General features: G+C 47.5%; 1 protein-coding gene across 1 annotated transcript in view; it reads right to left on the bottom strand.

The window, feature by feature from the left end:
- Positions 1-313: 313 nt before the first annotated feature.
- Positions 314-17,112, bottom strand: part of RIMKLB (ribosomal modification protein rimK like family member B) — a 28,724-nt gene continuing 11,925 nt past the window's right edge. The window contains exons 2-5 of the mRNA XM_056847886.1: positions 4,093-4,323; positions 3,594-3,680; positions 1,871-2,074; positions 314-839 (exon numbers count right to left, since the gene is read on the bottom strand). Coding sequence (XP_056703864.1) covers positions 376-839; positions 1,871-2,074; positions 3,594-3,680; positions 4,093-4,323 — 986 coding nt within the window. The 3' untranslated portion in view covers positions 314-375. The remainder of the gene's footprint in view (positions 840-1,870; positions 2,075-3,593; positions 3,681-4,092; positions 4,324-17,112) is intronic.

Genomic DNA, 17,112 nt, shown 5'->3' with positions numbered 1-17,112 from the left:
GCTGAAACTGTACCCCAGTAACACACGTGCTCTGCTGGTGGGGGGTTAAGATCACAGTGGCATCCCTGATGAAAAATATTGGTGTGTTTTTGTTTTTTTAAGAACCCAGAAATACAGGCTTTTAAAACTGGGTATCGCAGTTGGCTGCCAAAAACATATAAACTAAAAGTTATGCCCTGCAAGTTTAATAAGTGGCAAAAAGCAGCATTCCTAGCACATGCGCATTTTGACTTTTACCCCCAGGCTAAACCCCCTCCCCTAATCTCCATGAGTCGCGTCTGATAAACAGCACTACAAGTTGGTTGTTTTAAAAAAAAGAAATGTACAAGAAAGTTGGTCATATATATATATACACACACGCACACACCTGTGGCATCACTCCACCAGGAGCTTAATCTCATTGGCTATTAGCTGGTTCATGTTGAACAGACCCTCCGGGAGCTTCGGCATCAGCTCCCTCTCCGTGGTTTCAGGGTCGCTGTCGACCGAGCTGGAGCTGGCGCTCATGTTATCGACAGCGGCGCTAGCTGGAGGGCCCAGCTCCGGCTCGCTAGTCTCGCTCGCCGTGGACACCACGGAGAGCAAGGACATGCGCCGCGTCAAGCGGCCGGGGGGAAGGAGGGAAGCGGCGTAGTCCGCTATGATACCAGCTACGTCTAGATTACAAGCCTTGTCAAAGGCAATGAAACCTACATTTGCGTTGGCCTCGCAGACGTAAAACGAGCCGTCGTCCTTCATGAGGAGGTCGATGCCGCACACATCCATCCCCAGGATGTTAGACACCTGGACGGCCAGCTGCTTGCCTTGTTCGCTCAACGAGCACATCATTCCGATGCCACCTGACGAGGGGGAGGGAGAGAAAGATCGTAAGAACATAAGAAAGGCCCTGATGGGTCAGACCGAGGCCCATTGAGTCCAGCAGTCCGTTCACACAGCGGCCAACCAGGTACCTCTAGGAAGCCCACAAGCAAAACGACTGCAGCAGCATTATCCTACCTGTGTTCCACAGCACCTAACATAATGGGCATGCTCTTCTGATCCTGGAGATAATAGGTATGCATCATAAGCAGAAAAGCAACAAAAGCAAAATACTATTTGTCTTCAACTAATTCTGAACTGACTGGGCAAAACAACATGGATGATTTTTAAGAAGCTGTACCATAGGTACAATAAATTATGCTGAAGCTACTTCTCATCAATTAGCCAAAACTAATGGCCAACTAAGTTTGCAGTAAAAACAGATGTAGAACTAATAACACTGACCTGCAATCTGTGTTCTGTGATTAGCAGTGATGTGCATTTTGGGGGGAAATAAAGATCAGAACATTTTCTGGAAATTTTTCTGATTCAAATTAAAATAAATAATTTTTAAAAATGTAAACAATGCTAGCAAAATTTAAATAACGTTACCGAAAGAAGACAAAATACCACCGTGTACGAGGGCTGTGGTCAGTCCACGCTTCACATTCCACATTTAGCCCATCCGAAATGACTGATTTGCAGTAATACAGCCCTGACTACTTTAGATAAACAGATTATATTTACATAGGTGGGACAAAAAAAAAATTCCACAGAAACATACAGCATCAGAAAATCTTCAGAAAAAAATTCCGCCCTACATCACCGGTAATTAGGACTAAATATAACCAGATAAACATAAGTTATAGGGCGGTTAGTTCCCTGGATCGTATCCTAAACACACCTTCCTTTCCATTTCTTCCACAGCCCCTCCTAGTACCAATTAAAAAGTCGGCCTAATCTTCCCTCTAACACTGGATTTAAAGCAGCCTTCTGCACAAAATAATTCCCTTGGATTAGGGTTGAGGCTCTCCCTTGGGGAGACCAACAACGACCAGGCGTGCATTCTTACCGAGCGAGCAATTGCTTTGCATTCTGCCGTCCGTTGAGCAGCGCAGCATAGTGCCCACTACACGGCCTCCCACTACGATGACACGGACATCTTTGCCGTGGGACTCCTGGATGTACTTCTGGAACAGGTAAGGGGCCTCGTGGCGGATGAGATGGCTCAGGTCTGCCAAGTGGTGCTTGTCTCTCGCGAGAAACACAGCTTTGCCTGCGGAAGAGCATACGGAGAGTGGGGAAAGGGGTCACGGATATCTCTCGACATTATGCCGTTTCTACGAAAACAAAAAAGGGAAATGAGTGGAATATACTCTCTGTGTATGAACAAAGGCAGTAATGGGGCCGTAAAGCACTGTGGGCATGACAAGTGCCAACAGAAGTGTGGTGGCGAGTGCCGTCAAGTCACAGCTGACTTATGGCGACCCCGTAGGGTTTTCAAGGCAAGAGACGTTCGGAGGTAGTTTGCCGTCGCCTGCCTCCACATGGGCTGAGAGAGGTTTGGAGAGAACTGAAACTGGCCCAAGGTCCCCCAGCAGGCTTCATGTGGAGGAGTGGGGAATCGAACCCGGTTCTCCAGATTAGAGTCCGCCACTCTCAACTACTACACCACACTGGCTCTCTGCAATAGAAGTAGCATTTTCTTAAAAAAAAAAAAAAAAACTGCCGTAAAGCAAACTCACAATTTCATTTTATTCCATTTCTCAAGGTTAGCAGTATCTTTCAATCTCGGACCGTGCCATTTTCGTGCTGTTCTAGTAGGACCAGGTTACAAGAGGTCTGAACAAAACAGGTTTGGGGTTCTCTAGGCACAGAGAACAGAGCTTCACCAACCAAAGCGCAAAGACTAGAGCACGAGCACATGTATTCGGCTCCTCAACGAGCACGCAGGACCAATTCAGACATTATATGAAACCATGGTTAAAATAAACTAACTCAAAGGTGATCACCCATGTAACTGGCTGGCCTTGACATAAAGGCTGATTTTGTTGCCTTCTTTCTGTAGGCTGGGGAATGCATCTCTGAAGAGCAAATGAAGATTAAACTGGGATTAAGCCTTGTGTTTGTATAACACGTAGAATCAGTAGGTAAGACTGCAGGTTTCTGTATTTTTACAATGTAGTAACTAGAACACAAGTCAGATAACGACAAAATGAAATAAAACATAGAAGCTGCTTTCTTGACCTATACGGCAAGTGAGAAGCAGAGGGGGGTTTGCTTGTGCCTTCCTCTGCAGGTCTTCCTTGGTGGTTCCCCATCCAAGTACTGGCCCTGTTTAGCTTTTGAGATCTGAGGAGATTGGGCTATGCCATGGCTTTAAGTATACAGAGGTCTAGAATGACTCACTAGAAAGTTGAATTGAGTGTATTCTATTTGAACATACAGGAAATGAAAAGGGTTATATTAATACAGATGCATTCTTGAATAAACTTAATGTAATACGATGCCAATACCCAATTTGACAGCAGAATAAGAAATTTAATTTCTCCTATTGTGAAAATGATTCAATTATGTGATTTTCTTATTAGTTTACTATTAATATCACATAATTATTCTCATGTTGATGAATGTTTATTGGTTTATTATGTGAGGAAGGGTTGATTCTCTTGCACATTTCTTCCTTGGTAAGACTGAATTTAAAAGGTTCCCTTAGTGTTAGTCAGGATACTTCAGACAAAGCATAATCCTTACTTAAAACCCCAGAGTAATTTGTACACATGCTCTTAACATACCTCTATGACCACGCGTGTTCTTCACAACCATAGGGAACTCCAAAACTTCTGCTTCATCAATCATTTTGGCAAAATGTTCATGACCACCTGACAGGGAAAAAATAATTACATGTTAATAAAGATGCCCAAGGATATTCCCAGCAGGTTCCAAAGGGCTATACCTGAGGAAGAAGAATAAAAGTTGGTTTTTATAGGCTGACTTTCTCTGCCACTTAAGGTAGAATCAAACCAGCTTACAAAACAGATCAACAGTACCGGACTTAAAAACCTCCAGGGAAGGAGAGCCCACCACCTCCTGAGGAAGCCTGTTCCACTGAGGAACCGCTCTGTAGAAAATTCTTCCTAATGTCTAGATGGAAACTCTTTTGATTGAATTTCAACCCATTGGTTCTGGTCCAACCTTCTGGGGCAACAGAAAACAACTCGGCACCATCCTCTACATGACAGTCCTTAAAGTACCTGAAGATGGTACTTGAGTCACTCAACACAGAGTGCTTACCATAGGAGAAAGTATCAGGAAGAGGCACGCCGTGGCCAGCCAGTTCTTGAAAAGTCCAGAACTTGTTGACACAATTGAGTATGGCCTGGGGACGGTTCATCAGCCGGCAGCCCATCTTCTCTAGGTGGCGAAGAACCGTTATGTCACTGTCACTCTGGACCCATGGTGTTGGCACACGAACCACAACTACCTGTGGGTACGCAGTGATGAGTTCCCCATTGACTCGAAGACCTATAGAAAAAAGAAACAGATGGGAAGTCTGGTCAGAATCCACGGGCTGAGGAACAAAAAGCAGAAAAGGCCAAGCTTTCTTGGGAAACAATCGTTCCCTAGACCAGTGGTTCCCAAATTTTTCGGGCCACCGCCTCCTCGGTTCCACAAACAACCCCAGCGCCCCCTACCCTACCCTATAAGAAGCATTATTCAAAATAGGGGCTTGCACGCCTCACTAAAGAAGATAATAACAAAATTTCAAAACAGTAACAATGAATTGCACATCTATTCAAAATCAAATTAAAACAATGTAATGATATAAGACAATGACCATGATGTATCCTTGGTACATGCTGAACCGCAGCACTTCGAATTAATTGACATTTCTCTGATTACCTTTAAGGGCAGCAGCATGTAAAGCACATTTCAACAATCTAGCCTTAAGATTACTACAGCACGGACCATCATGGCCGGGTTAGCCATGTCTAGAATAAGAATCAATTCGCATACTAGATGTATTTTTTAGTTGAAATCTATTCAACAGAACTGATTAACTTGATCCAGTGGTACCAGCTCTTCAAAGTCTGGAAAAAAATTCTAATAGTTTCCACCACATTTGGAAGCATGGTGCCATGGCTTGATCTATTATAAATTAGTGAACTACACAGCTGAAGGGGCCCACCTCTAGTGCCCCCCTGTTGCCCCCTTGCCTCTTAGTGCCCCCCCAGGTAATCCCACCGCCCCCCCCCCGGGGGTGGTACTGCCCACTTTGGGAACCACTGATCTAGACAGTCACCCACGTATATATACTATTTACTCGCTTTCAACAGACTGGGGAGTTTTTAATGCTGTCAACTGCAAGATTTTACCTAACAAAGGAGCTGGGCTTTTTAGGATATGACATCCATCCTCTGGAGACAACCTTCCCCCGGATGTCTGCAAGGTTCTTTCCCAGACAGAAATACAATCCCCAAATGTGGCAGTCCTGACTAGCAGCAAAAATCTCAACAGACTGCCCAACTGAATAAAATTGTTTTATACAACTCACACAAAGCAAACTGAGAGGCAGCGGCTGGTACCTCAACTGACAGACACACTCCAGTGCATCAGTCATTCTAACAACACGATCAGAGGCGATGAGCACAGCCGACTCCCAGGTTTGGTCACACAGGGAGCGACGGTCCTTCAGGTTCCAGGCTGGGAAGCGCTTCAAGGTTTAAAACCAGACCCTTAAACAGCCCACAGACACAGCGGCAACCAATCAAGATGTTCCAAGGCTGATATAAGACAATGACCATGATGTTACATGCTGAGCTGCAGCACTTCGAATGAATTGATGTTTCGCTGATTATCTTTAAGGGCAGCAGCATGTAAAGCACATTTCAACAATCTAGCCCAGTGATGGCGAACCTTTTAGAGACTGAGTGCCCAAACTGCAACCCAAAACCTACTTATTTATTGCTAAGTGCCAACACGGCAATTTAACCTGAATACTGAAGTTTTAGTTTAGAAAAAACAACTCATACATTCACATCTTTTGCCTTAAAAGAAAAACACAATAACAGAGCTTTTTTTGCTGTATTCATTTTTGGGTGTTCAAGACTTGGAGTCTACCACACCCAAAATAATAAGCATGCTCCTCTGATACTAGAGAGAATAGGTATGCAGCATGACTAGTATCCATTCTAACTAATAGCCATGAATACCCCTCTTCTCCATGAATATATCCATTCCCCTCTTAAAGCCCTCCAAGCTGGCAGCCATCACCACATCCTGGGGCAGAGAGTTCCACAACGTAACTATGCGTTGTGTGAAGAAATACTTCCTTTTATCTGTTTGGAATCTCTCACCCTCCAGCTTCAGCAGATGGCCCCGCGTTCTAGTATAGAGAGAGTTCACCTCACTGTGAACTTTTGGAAGGAAGGTGTCCTGGGATGCCCTCAAGCCCCGACCCAGGACTCCGCCGGGAACCCCACGATGAGGCTCCCGTCGCCCCACTCACCTCCCGGCTGGCGGGAACGACGGCACGGCGCGACGGGGCCCTGCAGGACCCAGGACCGGGCTGGTGCCTCATGCCCACGTGGGCGGTGCGGGGCAGACATTCCGGCGGGCGACCACGGAGGGGCGGTCGCCGGCGAGCAAGGCGTCCCGGCACCGCCCGCCACATCGGCAACCAGGCGGGGAGGTGGAATGCGGGGTGCAGTGGCGGAGCAGCGTGGCGACGCTGGAGCTCGCACCGGGTGGCCGCCGCTGCTTCAAGGAGGCAGCGAGCGGGAACGAGACAGGGCCGCGACTGCCGGCCACGCAGGCAGCGGCCATTCCTAGTGGGGAGGCCAGGTGCCGCCGGGGCGGCCAGGTGGGGGGTGGGCCCGGGTGTGCAACCTCTGTGCGGTGCGGCCCACACTGCCTGTGGGCGACAGGAAGGGAGAGCCGGAAGCTGGCCAGCTGACATTAAGAGGAGAGGGGCGGAGTGAAAGGGAGAGGAGGAAGCCAGGAACAGCTAGACCACAGCCTCCCCCATCCGAGCTGGAGAGGGGCGGGCAGAGCTGGAGAGGCGAGCAACAGCTCAGCCATGGCTCAGCTGAGAGAGGGGCCAGACGTAGACCCGGAAGGCCTTTTGGAGCCCTGGAAGTCCAGGACGGGAGGCTCGGGAGGGGGTGGATACTGCTGCCACCGCAGTGAGCCACTTACCCGCGCGTGCCCACAGAGAGGGCACCGTGTGCTGGAGTCGGCACACGTGCCATAGGTTCGCCAACACGGATCTAACGTGAAGATTTCTACAGCATGGACCATCATGGCAGGGTTAGCCATGTCTAGAATTAGAAGAAGAGTTGGTTTTTACATGCCGGCTTTCTCTACCACTTAAGGAAGAATCAAACCGGCTTACAATCACCTTCCCTTCCCTTCCCCACAACAAGACACCCTGGGAGGTAGGTGGGGCTGAGAGAGTGTGACTAGCCCAAGGTTACCCAGCTGGCTTCGTGTGTAGGAGTGGGGAAACAAATCCAGTACACCAGATTATCCTCCGCCGCTCATGTGGAGGAGTGGGGAATCAAACCTGGTTCTCCAGATCAGAGTCCACCTCTCCAAACCACCACTCTTAACCACTACACCACGCTGGCTCCATTTGCATACCAGGCTGTTAAATCCCAGAGAATCGACAGAGAAACGTTACCTTTACCCATCTGCAAGCAAAGACCGTCCTCTAAAGCAATTAATGTCATCTCCGATCCCAGGCCTAGGCCTGAAGCCAGATAAATGGATCCAGGGCAGATGTATCACCCCCCTCCCACACACACACCCCAAAACACATGGGGTTACTCTGCCACCATCACCACCACTCAACCATCCCCCCACCCTCAAACGGTAAATTAGGCACTGGACTAGAATTACTAGAATCTCCTTCGGGCAGGATTGGCTTCTTCAGAAATTTTCTAACAGCCTCCATTAGCAACCCAGCAAAATTCCACTCACACAGGGGCCAACTCCACTGACCTGACAAACAGGTCTACAACTCCCGCCCCCAATAAGATTTTATAAGTCAGAAATCCAATTTACAGGTGAGGGCTTCATACCTGCTGGAAGGGTCAATTTGAATCTATCCACAGTAACCTGATGAGAAGAAGAGTTGGTTTTTATATGCCGACTTTCTCTACCACTTAAGGCAGAATCAAACCGGCTTACAATCACCTTCCCTTCCACTCCCCACAACAGACCCCCTGTGAGGTAGGTGAGGCTGAGAGAGCTGTGACTTGCCCAAGGTCACCCAGCTGGCTTTGTGTGGAGGAGTGGAAAAACAAATCCAGTTCACCAGATTCGCCTCCGCCGCTCATGTGGAGGAGTGGGGAATCAAACCCAGTTCTCCAGATCAGACTCCACTGCTCCAAACCAGATTTTATCTTGCAAAAGCATCTGTTTTATCTCCAAATCCATAAATTTTATTGGCCCTGCCTTAGAAGTCAGACAATTTAGCTGATCAAAATTCAGATGCAATGGTAGCAGAGGAGAAAAAAATCCTTTCTTTGCTGCGATCACCCTGTAGTAAACCAGGGTACAGAAGTTCTATTAGAGGGAGGAAGAGAATGCAGGGGAACCATTCTCGATGGTTCCATGCCCTTAAGGGTTTCCGCGGGGTTGCTATTCAGGTTCTCAAAATCTTAAAAGGATATTCTGAAAACCAGTTGGATTCATAAACCTCCTCAGGTGGACCACCCTAGTTCTATCTTTGCCCTATAAAGGAGCGGTGAAACTACCACAGCTGTGCTAAAAACAAAACAAAACAGTGATCTGACCAAGGCAAAGCTTTATCTCCAGGTCTTTCATCCAAAATTGCTCAGTACAATAAAACACACTAGCAAATCACCTGTCTCATGTGCTGGAGGTCAGAGTAACCCATAGTATCCATCCTATAAATTCCATCCCAGAAATATCATTATTCTCATCAAACAGTAACATCTAAAGGATTGATAGTGTTTATGCTAATGGCTGCCCCTAGGGTAATAGCAAAGTGCTGGAAAATGGCAGAATCCTCAACATTACACACTGTTGGTACTCCGAATTGTGGCAAATAGCTACAGCGGAAAAACTGACACACCAGCTTAAGAGTAATAAAAGGTAAAGCCAATATATTAAGAGTTTTAAGAAACATGGCATGGTTTTATTTCATATACAAATGAGAAAGATATCCAAACCATTCCATAGATTATGGAAGAGGAATTAAAATTAAAAATATAATGATCTCCCCCACCCATGTTTTTCATTTTAATTCCCCCCTCTCTTTCGAATCACCTATGCCATTAATGCATCCCTCTCATATCGGTAATTGTAATGATACAAGAATATGTATCAAATATTAAGCCCTCGATCAATAATGATTCAACTGTAGTTACGGTATGTTTCATGTTTTCTGTGTTTTGTATTGTTTGCTGTCGGATGGTTGTTGTATCGATGTTGTTATTTTGTGCTTTCTTCTTTAAATAAAAAATTGAAATAAAAAAAATATTCTCATCTGTGGAATGCAGGACCTGTGTGTGTGTGTGGTGTGTAGCGGCTAGTGTTGAACTACAATCTGTCAGCCTCTGGTTCAAACCCCAGTCAACCATGAAGGTCACTGGGCGATCTCAGGAAAGAGCTGTGGCTCAGTGGTTGAGCATCTGTTTTGCATACAAAAGATCCCAGGATCAATCCCAGGCATCTCCAGTTATAAGGACCCAGTAATATTTTTAGGAGCCCCGTGGCACAGAGTGGTAAGCTGCAGTACTGCAGTCAAAAGCTCTGCTCACGACCAGAGTTCAATCCCTACGGAAGTTGGTTTCAGGTAGCCGGCTCAGGGCTGACTCAGCCTTCCATCCTTCCGAGGTCGGTAAAATGAGTACCCAGCTTGCTGGGGGTAAAGGGAAGATGACTGGGGAAGGCACTGGCAAACCACCCCGTAAACAGTCTGCTTAGGAAATGTCAGGATGTGACGTCACCCCATGGGTCAGGAATGACCCGGTGCTGGCACAGGGGACCTTTACCTTTTAATATTTTTTAAATTCCATCTCCTATAGATTAAATGGCGGGAGAGTTACATCACTGCGCCTCAGTGTTCCCCGCCTATTGGTTTGGGGCAACTCGAGAAGCTCTGCTGGATATTTTGGGAAAGCCTGTAGCAAGGTTCTACAGATTTGTACTTGCATATGTCGACTACCCTGGAGAGTGAACGATGTATCGGGCTCTACCTGAGGCCCCATTTACTGTTCTGGTCTACCCATTCAGCCACCACTTCTGCGTGGCCCAGACAGCTGAATCTTAAGCTTCTAAAAGAAAAGAAAAAGGGGGGGGAAAGGGGGGCGGAAGACCCTGCCTGCTCCTCCTTCAAGGATCTACAGTCTAGGACCGTGTTGGCGAACCTATGGCACGCGTGCCACTTCTGGCACGCGTAGCCCTCTCTGCCGGCACGAACGGTTCCTCCAAGCTGCTGGCCTTTCCGGCTCTGCCCCGCCCCGGATGGGGGAGGCTATAGCCCAGGAGTGGGGAACCTCCGACATCATTGGCGGTGGCCCCCGGACTCTCCCACAGAAGCTGCCGCCATTGCTGCCGCTGGAGCGTGCGCGGCAGGCCAGGCGGGTGGGAGAGCGGGGAACAGAAGCCAAGCGCCCACACTTGGCATGGCCAGCGGCTTCTCCAGCGCCCTCTGGACCTGTGCGGGCGGAGGGGCGTGGCTGGCCGGTGGGTGCGAAGGAGGCGCCCTCTGTCCCACCCTGCTCGCCTCTCACAAGCCTGCCGCCGCCGTGCCCCACCGAGTGGGAAATCCAAGGCAAAACCTCCCATGCATAAATAGCCTCTTTCTTTTTCTGTCTCCCTCTGTCCTTTTCTTTCCCTACTTTTCTTTCTCTCCCTTGCTCCGTTTCTTTCTCCCTTTCTCTTTTTCTTTCTTTCTCTCCCTCCCTTCGCTTTCCCCCTCCCTTCCCTTCTTTCCTTCCTTCTTTCCCTCCAGGAGCTTCTCCGGCGCCCTCTGGGTCTGTGAGGGCGGAGGGACGTGCAGTCCTATTCCACCTTTGAAGTGTCCACAAGCCATCCTCCAAACACCTTTCCATTTGTCTTGATATGCAGAGAGAAAACACTAAGGAACTAGTTGCCAATCTCCAGGTACTAGCTGGAGATCCCCTGCTATTACAAGTGATCTCCAACCAATAGAGATCAGTTACCCTGGAAAAAATTGCCACTTTGGCAATTGGACTCTATGGCACTGAAGTCCTTCCCCAAACCCCGCCCTCCTCAGGCGCCACCCCAAAAACCTCCCACTCATGGCGAAGAGGAACTTGGCAACCCTAGCCTCTCCCTCTGGGCCCCCTCTGGGGGTGGTATTCAGGTTAAATTGCTGCATTGGCACTCGGCGATAAATAAGTGGGTTTTTGGTTGCAGTTTGGGCACTCGGTCTCTAAAAGGTTCGCCATCACTGGTCTAGGAGTTCCCTATAGCCTAGGAGTTCCCATCTTCTGGATGTGGAGTAGGGGGTCACTGGGGGTGTGGTGGGGGAGGTAGTTGGGAATTTCCTGCATTGTGCAGTGGGCTGGACTACATGACCGTGGTGGTCCCATAAGAACATAAAAAAGGCCATGTTGGATCAGAGCAAGGTCCATCAAGTCCAGCAGTCTGTTCGCACAGTGGCCAACCAGGTGCCTCTAAGAAACCCACAAGCAAGACGACTGCAGCAGTATTATCCGGCCTGTGTCCCACAGCACCTGATATAATAGGCATGTTCCTCTGATACCGGAGAGGATAGGTATGCATCATTACTAGCATCCATTTTGACTAGTAGCCATGAACTACTCCTCCATGAACATGGCCACTCCCCTCTTAATGCCTTCCAAGTTGGCAGCAGCCTTCCATAATTCTATACATGTACATGCTCTCGCACATTTAGTCTCCCTCTGTCTCTCTCTCTCTCTCTCTCACACACACACACAAATTTAACAAAGGCCACCAGCAATTCTGTACTCTTTCTCAGATTCCTGAACAGAATAGGGGGCAGGGAGAGTAAATCAACTCATTCACTGGGCAAAGCATTCAGATGCAAATCTACTAATTCAGTGAGACTTACTCTTCAGTAAGGATGCACAGGATTAAAGCCTAAACCACCCGGAGGGAGGGAAAAGGACACCCTTTGTACATGGACATTTCTGGTTCTGGGACCAGATTCTAACATGTGTCTCACATCCAAGGCAAAAGTGTTCCCGGCTCATCTGGGGAGGGAGAAACTAGCCCTTTAGTGTGTCTGCTTGGGCACGGGGAGGTGGGGAAAGGCGGAGGAACCACAATGGTGCTAGCAGTGATGTGGCTTAAAAGAGGGAGGGGAGGGGAAAGGAGAAGCGCAGTGGTGCCACGCGGAGCGTTCTGCTCTTTCCCGGAGGCATTCTCCTCCAGAAGGACCTTGGAACAAAGGGAAGGACAGAGAATAAACATCTTTTCGTCTCCCGCTGAGCTCCAACCCAAGCTCCCGGGAAGCCCTATTTGTTTAAGACGCCTTCCCACCTCCCCCCCTTAAAGGACACAGGAAACCTAGCCGGGTTAATAATACGCTGGCTCTTCCCCCAATCCTAACTTCTCATAATTTTGCAGGAAGAGCATTAGAAGGCGGCCACTGCTGCAGCGCACGTCATTTCACTGTAAGCGCTGCCGCACTGCAGTGGACTCATGCTTGCGAGCAAGCATTATTACAGAGATAAAAGACAGAGAGAGACACATAAACACACACACACAGAGGAAGAGAGGATTTCAGAGTAAATTCTCAGCTACTATCACAAACCCAAATGGGACATTTTATACATTGGAAAGAACGCGGCCTTCTTCACAAGCTGGTCACTCTGGCAAAGCAGTGGGTAAGGTGTTATGAGAGCTGCCAATCGGGGCCGTGCGCATCCTCTCTTAAGACTTCCACCTACACCCACTGCATGATTTATTTAATTCATTTGCACCTAGGGGTTGCCAACTTCCAGGAGGTGGCAGGAGACCTCCTGGGATTACAACTGATCTCCAGGCGACGCAGATCAGCACTGATGTCAGGGCAACAAAAGAGGATGCTATTTGCACGTGAAATCAACTATTATGGCAGGGAATGTCCTAGCAACTGCCGCTCTCCTGAGTGCCAGCACGCCACATTCAATTTGTTATCCAAGCTCCCCTAAAGAAGCCTGGCTGGTCTCTCTTTCTCTTTGCTGCATTTGCCTTCTCCTGTCTAGGCAACCTTGCCCTGAGCACTTTCTTCATCCATGACCCACTTCATGTATGTCCCTGACTGGTGACTTTGCTGTTCATCTGTGGCAGCTGCAAATGGGGAGATAGTGAGATCCACGCTGGCAATACAGGAACCTATTTACATGCCAGCACACAACAGTCTCCCGCTTATTCGTGTCCTACCCAGGCCAGGCACCCTCTCAAATTATTATCATTATTATCATCACTATTAACAAAATCTTTACCCTGCCTTTCTGTCCTCATGGGGCCACCAAATGGTATGATTTCTGTAAAAAGCAATGATGTATAATATTGGAACAAAGTATAACATTGGAACATATTTTGGAACCAAGTATTGAAACATATCTTGACTGTACAAGGATGTTTAACATACTGCTGTTGTATTTTCATTTTTGTTGTTGTTGTCGTTATAAACTAAATTCAAAATGAAGAGTTTTCAAAAGAAGTTCAAACCAAAGCTTAAAATAAGTACAAAAGATAACACCAAAAGCTAGAACACAGGGAAGGAAGGAGGGATCACTGAGGGAATGCCAGCAACAGAAGGGGCTGTCAAATCTCCCTGGGGAGTTCTAGGGCCACTGCTGAGAAGGCCCTGTCCCTGACTGCCACCCACCTAATCTCATCAGATGCAAGGCCTCCGAAGATGACTGAAGTGGTCAGCCAGGTTCCTAATGGAGCAGGTATGTTGGTCCCAAACCATATAAGGCTTTAGATGTCAACACCTTGAATTGTGCCAGGAAACAAACTGGGAGCCAGCTTAGATGGCACAAGACTGGAGTGATCTGGTCCCTGTGACCCTTTCCAGTCAGCATTCGGCAGAAACAGAACACTTTTCAAGGGCATCCCTACATAGAGCACACTGCTGGCTAACCAGTTGATGCTGGTAAAAGGCACTCCTGGCTGCCGCTGCCAGCTGCTTACCCAAGAAGTAGGCCTGGGTCCAAGAGCACTCCCAGACTACGGACCTGTTCCTTCAAGGGGAGGGCAGCCCCATCCAGAATGGGCAACACCTTAAATCCTGGGTCAGATCTTCCTCTTGCCAGTGACGCATCCGCCTTGTTGGGATTAAGGCTCCATTTATTTGCCCACATCCACTCCGAAACTGCCTCCAGGCACCAGTTCAGGGTGTCTACAGTCTCCCCGGGATCAGCTGGAAGGACACTGTAGACACCCTGAACATTGGGGGGCTCGTTTCAAATACTTTTAAAAATGTTTTAACAGTTTCATTTCAATACACAAGACAAACATAAAACATAAAAATTCATTTTAATACAACTTGTATGGAGCTTACTATTTAAATTTCTATTTTTTTAATTACATTACGCTATCTTTTCAGTACACCTTCCTATACAATAACATGAAGCTGCCTTATACTGAATCAGACCATTGGTCTATCAAAGTCAGTATTGTCTACTCAGACCAGCAGTGGCTCTCCAGGATCTCAAGCAGAGGTCTTTCCCATCACCTACTTGCCTAGTCCCTTTAACTGGAGATGCCCGGGATTGAACCTGGGACCTTCTGCATGCCAAGCAGAGGCTCTACCACTGAGCCACGGCCCCTCCTATTACCTAAATCTTTCTTCTTCCGTTTTGATTTCACTATATTCTTAATTTCCAATTATATAATTTAAAAAAATTCCCATTTTTCTTGAAATTTTTGCCATAATCACATAACCAGTTAACTTAACTCACCCATTCATCCAAATCTGGGTATTTCTCTACCTTCCATTTTGCTGCATATGTTACTCTTGCCTCCGTCACCAACCATGTACTTGCATAATTCGCTATGTATTTTTGGACTGTTACTTGGTAAGATATTTAGTAGCGTATTTCCAATACTTCAAATTTCATTTCAAATACTGTACAACTGTATTTTGCACCCTCCTTCTCTTTCCTATTTGACAGGTGCAGGCATTAGGATGTTGAAATGGAAAATCCCTTCCTGAATAAGCATACCATTCTGACTTCAGCTTTCCAAGCAAATATAACACCGCACTAATGTTCTTCCTTTTCCTTCCTTTGACAACAGAGGGGAGAACAAGAAAGACTGGCTTTACTAGCGAACTGGGATGTATCCCGCAATGTAGCTGATAGTGCTACCTTCTCATCCTTTTGATGTGATGTGACTGGGGAATGGGCACCTCGGTTGGTAGAGGTAACATATTGACAGGTTCCGACGCAACGCTACTACAAGTGAAGTTATCTGGGAGCACAGTTGCTCTGGGTTCTGCCAGGGGGAGGGGGGGTGATATTGCTTTAATTTTGCGACTGAATTTGCTACCGCCGGCCGGGCTCAGGATATTATCAAGGCCATCTTGGCTTGAGCTGCGTCATACCGATTCCCGCTCTCAATTCCAGTCACAGTTCAGAGAAAAGTGCCACACAGACAGTCAGGCAGCAGGATGCTCCTTCTGGAACGGGTGCTCTTAACTGGGTGACTGGAACGTTCTCTGGCGTCCAATTTATAGGCACACTATGCAGAGGCTGACTGCTAAGGAGGGACAAAAAAGTCACAAGAATTGTTCTGCCCAAGGTATTCAAACAACTGGAACTTTGGCCACTGACAGAGAACACCATGAGCACAATGAAACCTGTATCGGTTCTGGTACTAACTCCTACCACCACCACGTGATATGCCTGCCTATACCTACTTTTTGACAAATCCTCGCCTTAGAGCCTTTTTGCTAGCTAGATTAAACACTAACCCTTCAATGGTTACCAAGGCAGAATTTTGATTTGACCATACTCAGAAAGAAGTTGTCCGTGCTCTTCTGGCTCCATTGACTCATTAGCTCGTGTGCTCTTGGGAATGCCGTTTCTATGAGGACCTTAAAGCAAGATATAGCTCTCCTCTTTTAATACATAAATTCAATGCCTCTGTGGCTGATACAATGCCCTTTTAATTAAGTGATAGGGATCCCAAGGCTACATTGGCAGTGGCAAAATTTATCGCAGTCCTTATATCCCCCAAACATTAGATTCAAAACTATGCTGCTCAAGATCAATGGATCAAGGAGCTTCTAAGGGATAAAGGAAAGGTACTAACTCCAGCAATGCAAAGAACCAACCCTCCTTGCCTTCAATCCTCACAAAGAAGTCACAGACCCCTAGAAGAAATACCCCTGAAGACCCCAGTTTGAGAAATGCAGGCAAATAGCACTGGTGCAGGAACTAAAGAAAATAAAGGCTGCTTAGCCACACGTGCCTGAAGGCAGAATGGCCCTATGAGAAAATGTGAGATTCTCAGCCTCTGGACCAGAAGGAGCCTCTAGGTTTACATCAGCAGTGAAAGGCAACTAGGGAAAGGCTACTAGAGAGACACTGTCCTTCAGTGTTACTCCTCTGAAGATGCCTGCCACAGCTGCTGGCAAAACGTCAGGAAAGAAAATACCAAGACCACGGTCACACAGCCCGGATAACCTACAAGAACCGATCAACTAGGGAAAGTCTGTAAAAAGCAGGCCCTGACTTGGATGACCCTTACGTTTAATGCATAGTTAAACTGTGGAACTCCCTGCCCCAGGATGTGGTGATGGCTGCCAACTTGGAAGGCTTTAAGAAGAGAGTGGACGCGTTCATGGAGGAGAGGGATATATTGTGAGGGTCTGTGTGTCTTTGCCTTGAGTGAGGCCTTTGCATTTGTCTGGTTTCCCCCCCCCCCTCCCTGGACTCGTAAAAGCAGTCCAGGCCTCTGGCCTTTCCTTGGTTCAGGCGGGGCGTCTGACAAGGCCCAGGTTGGAATGTGTCTCCCTCCTTCCCACGTCCCTCCCAAACTCTTACTGACTCCCTTCCTCCGGCTCTGACCTTGGAGGCAATAGATAGTACTAACAAGCTCCCTGGCTCTTTGATGTTTGTACCATGCACAGTTATGCTTCCCATAATATATGTTTGACATCTGTTGCCCTGTAGGGGTTATAATTCTGTCTTTGTGAAATCGTAGTCACTTGCAACTTTACCAGTGTTTGGCTTACACCTTCTGAAGCTCTCAATAAAGATCCTTGTTTCTGCACGACTGTCTGAGCAAGTGGCTTTATGGGATTTGCACAGAGAGGTGGGGAACCCTCACATT

Source organism: Euleptes europaea, chromosome 4 (assembly GCF_029931775.1).
Source record: "Euleptes europaea isolate rEulEur1 chromosome 4, rEulEur1.hap1, whole genome shotgun sequence".
NCBI lineage: Eukaryota > Metazoa > Chordata > Lepidosauria > Squamata > Sphaerodactylidae > Euleptes > Euleptes europaea.
The sequence above is the reverse complement of the archived record's forward strand: the minus strand, read 5'-3'. Positions and strand labels throughout refer to the sequence as shown.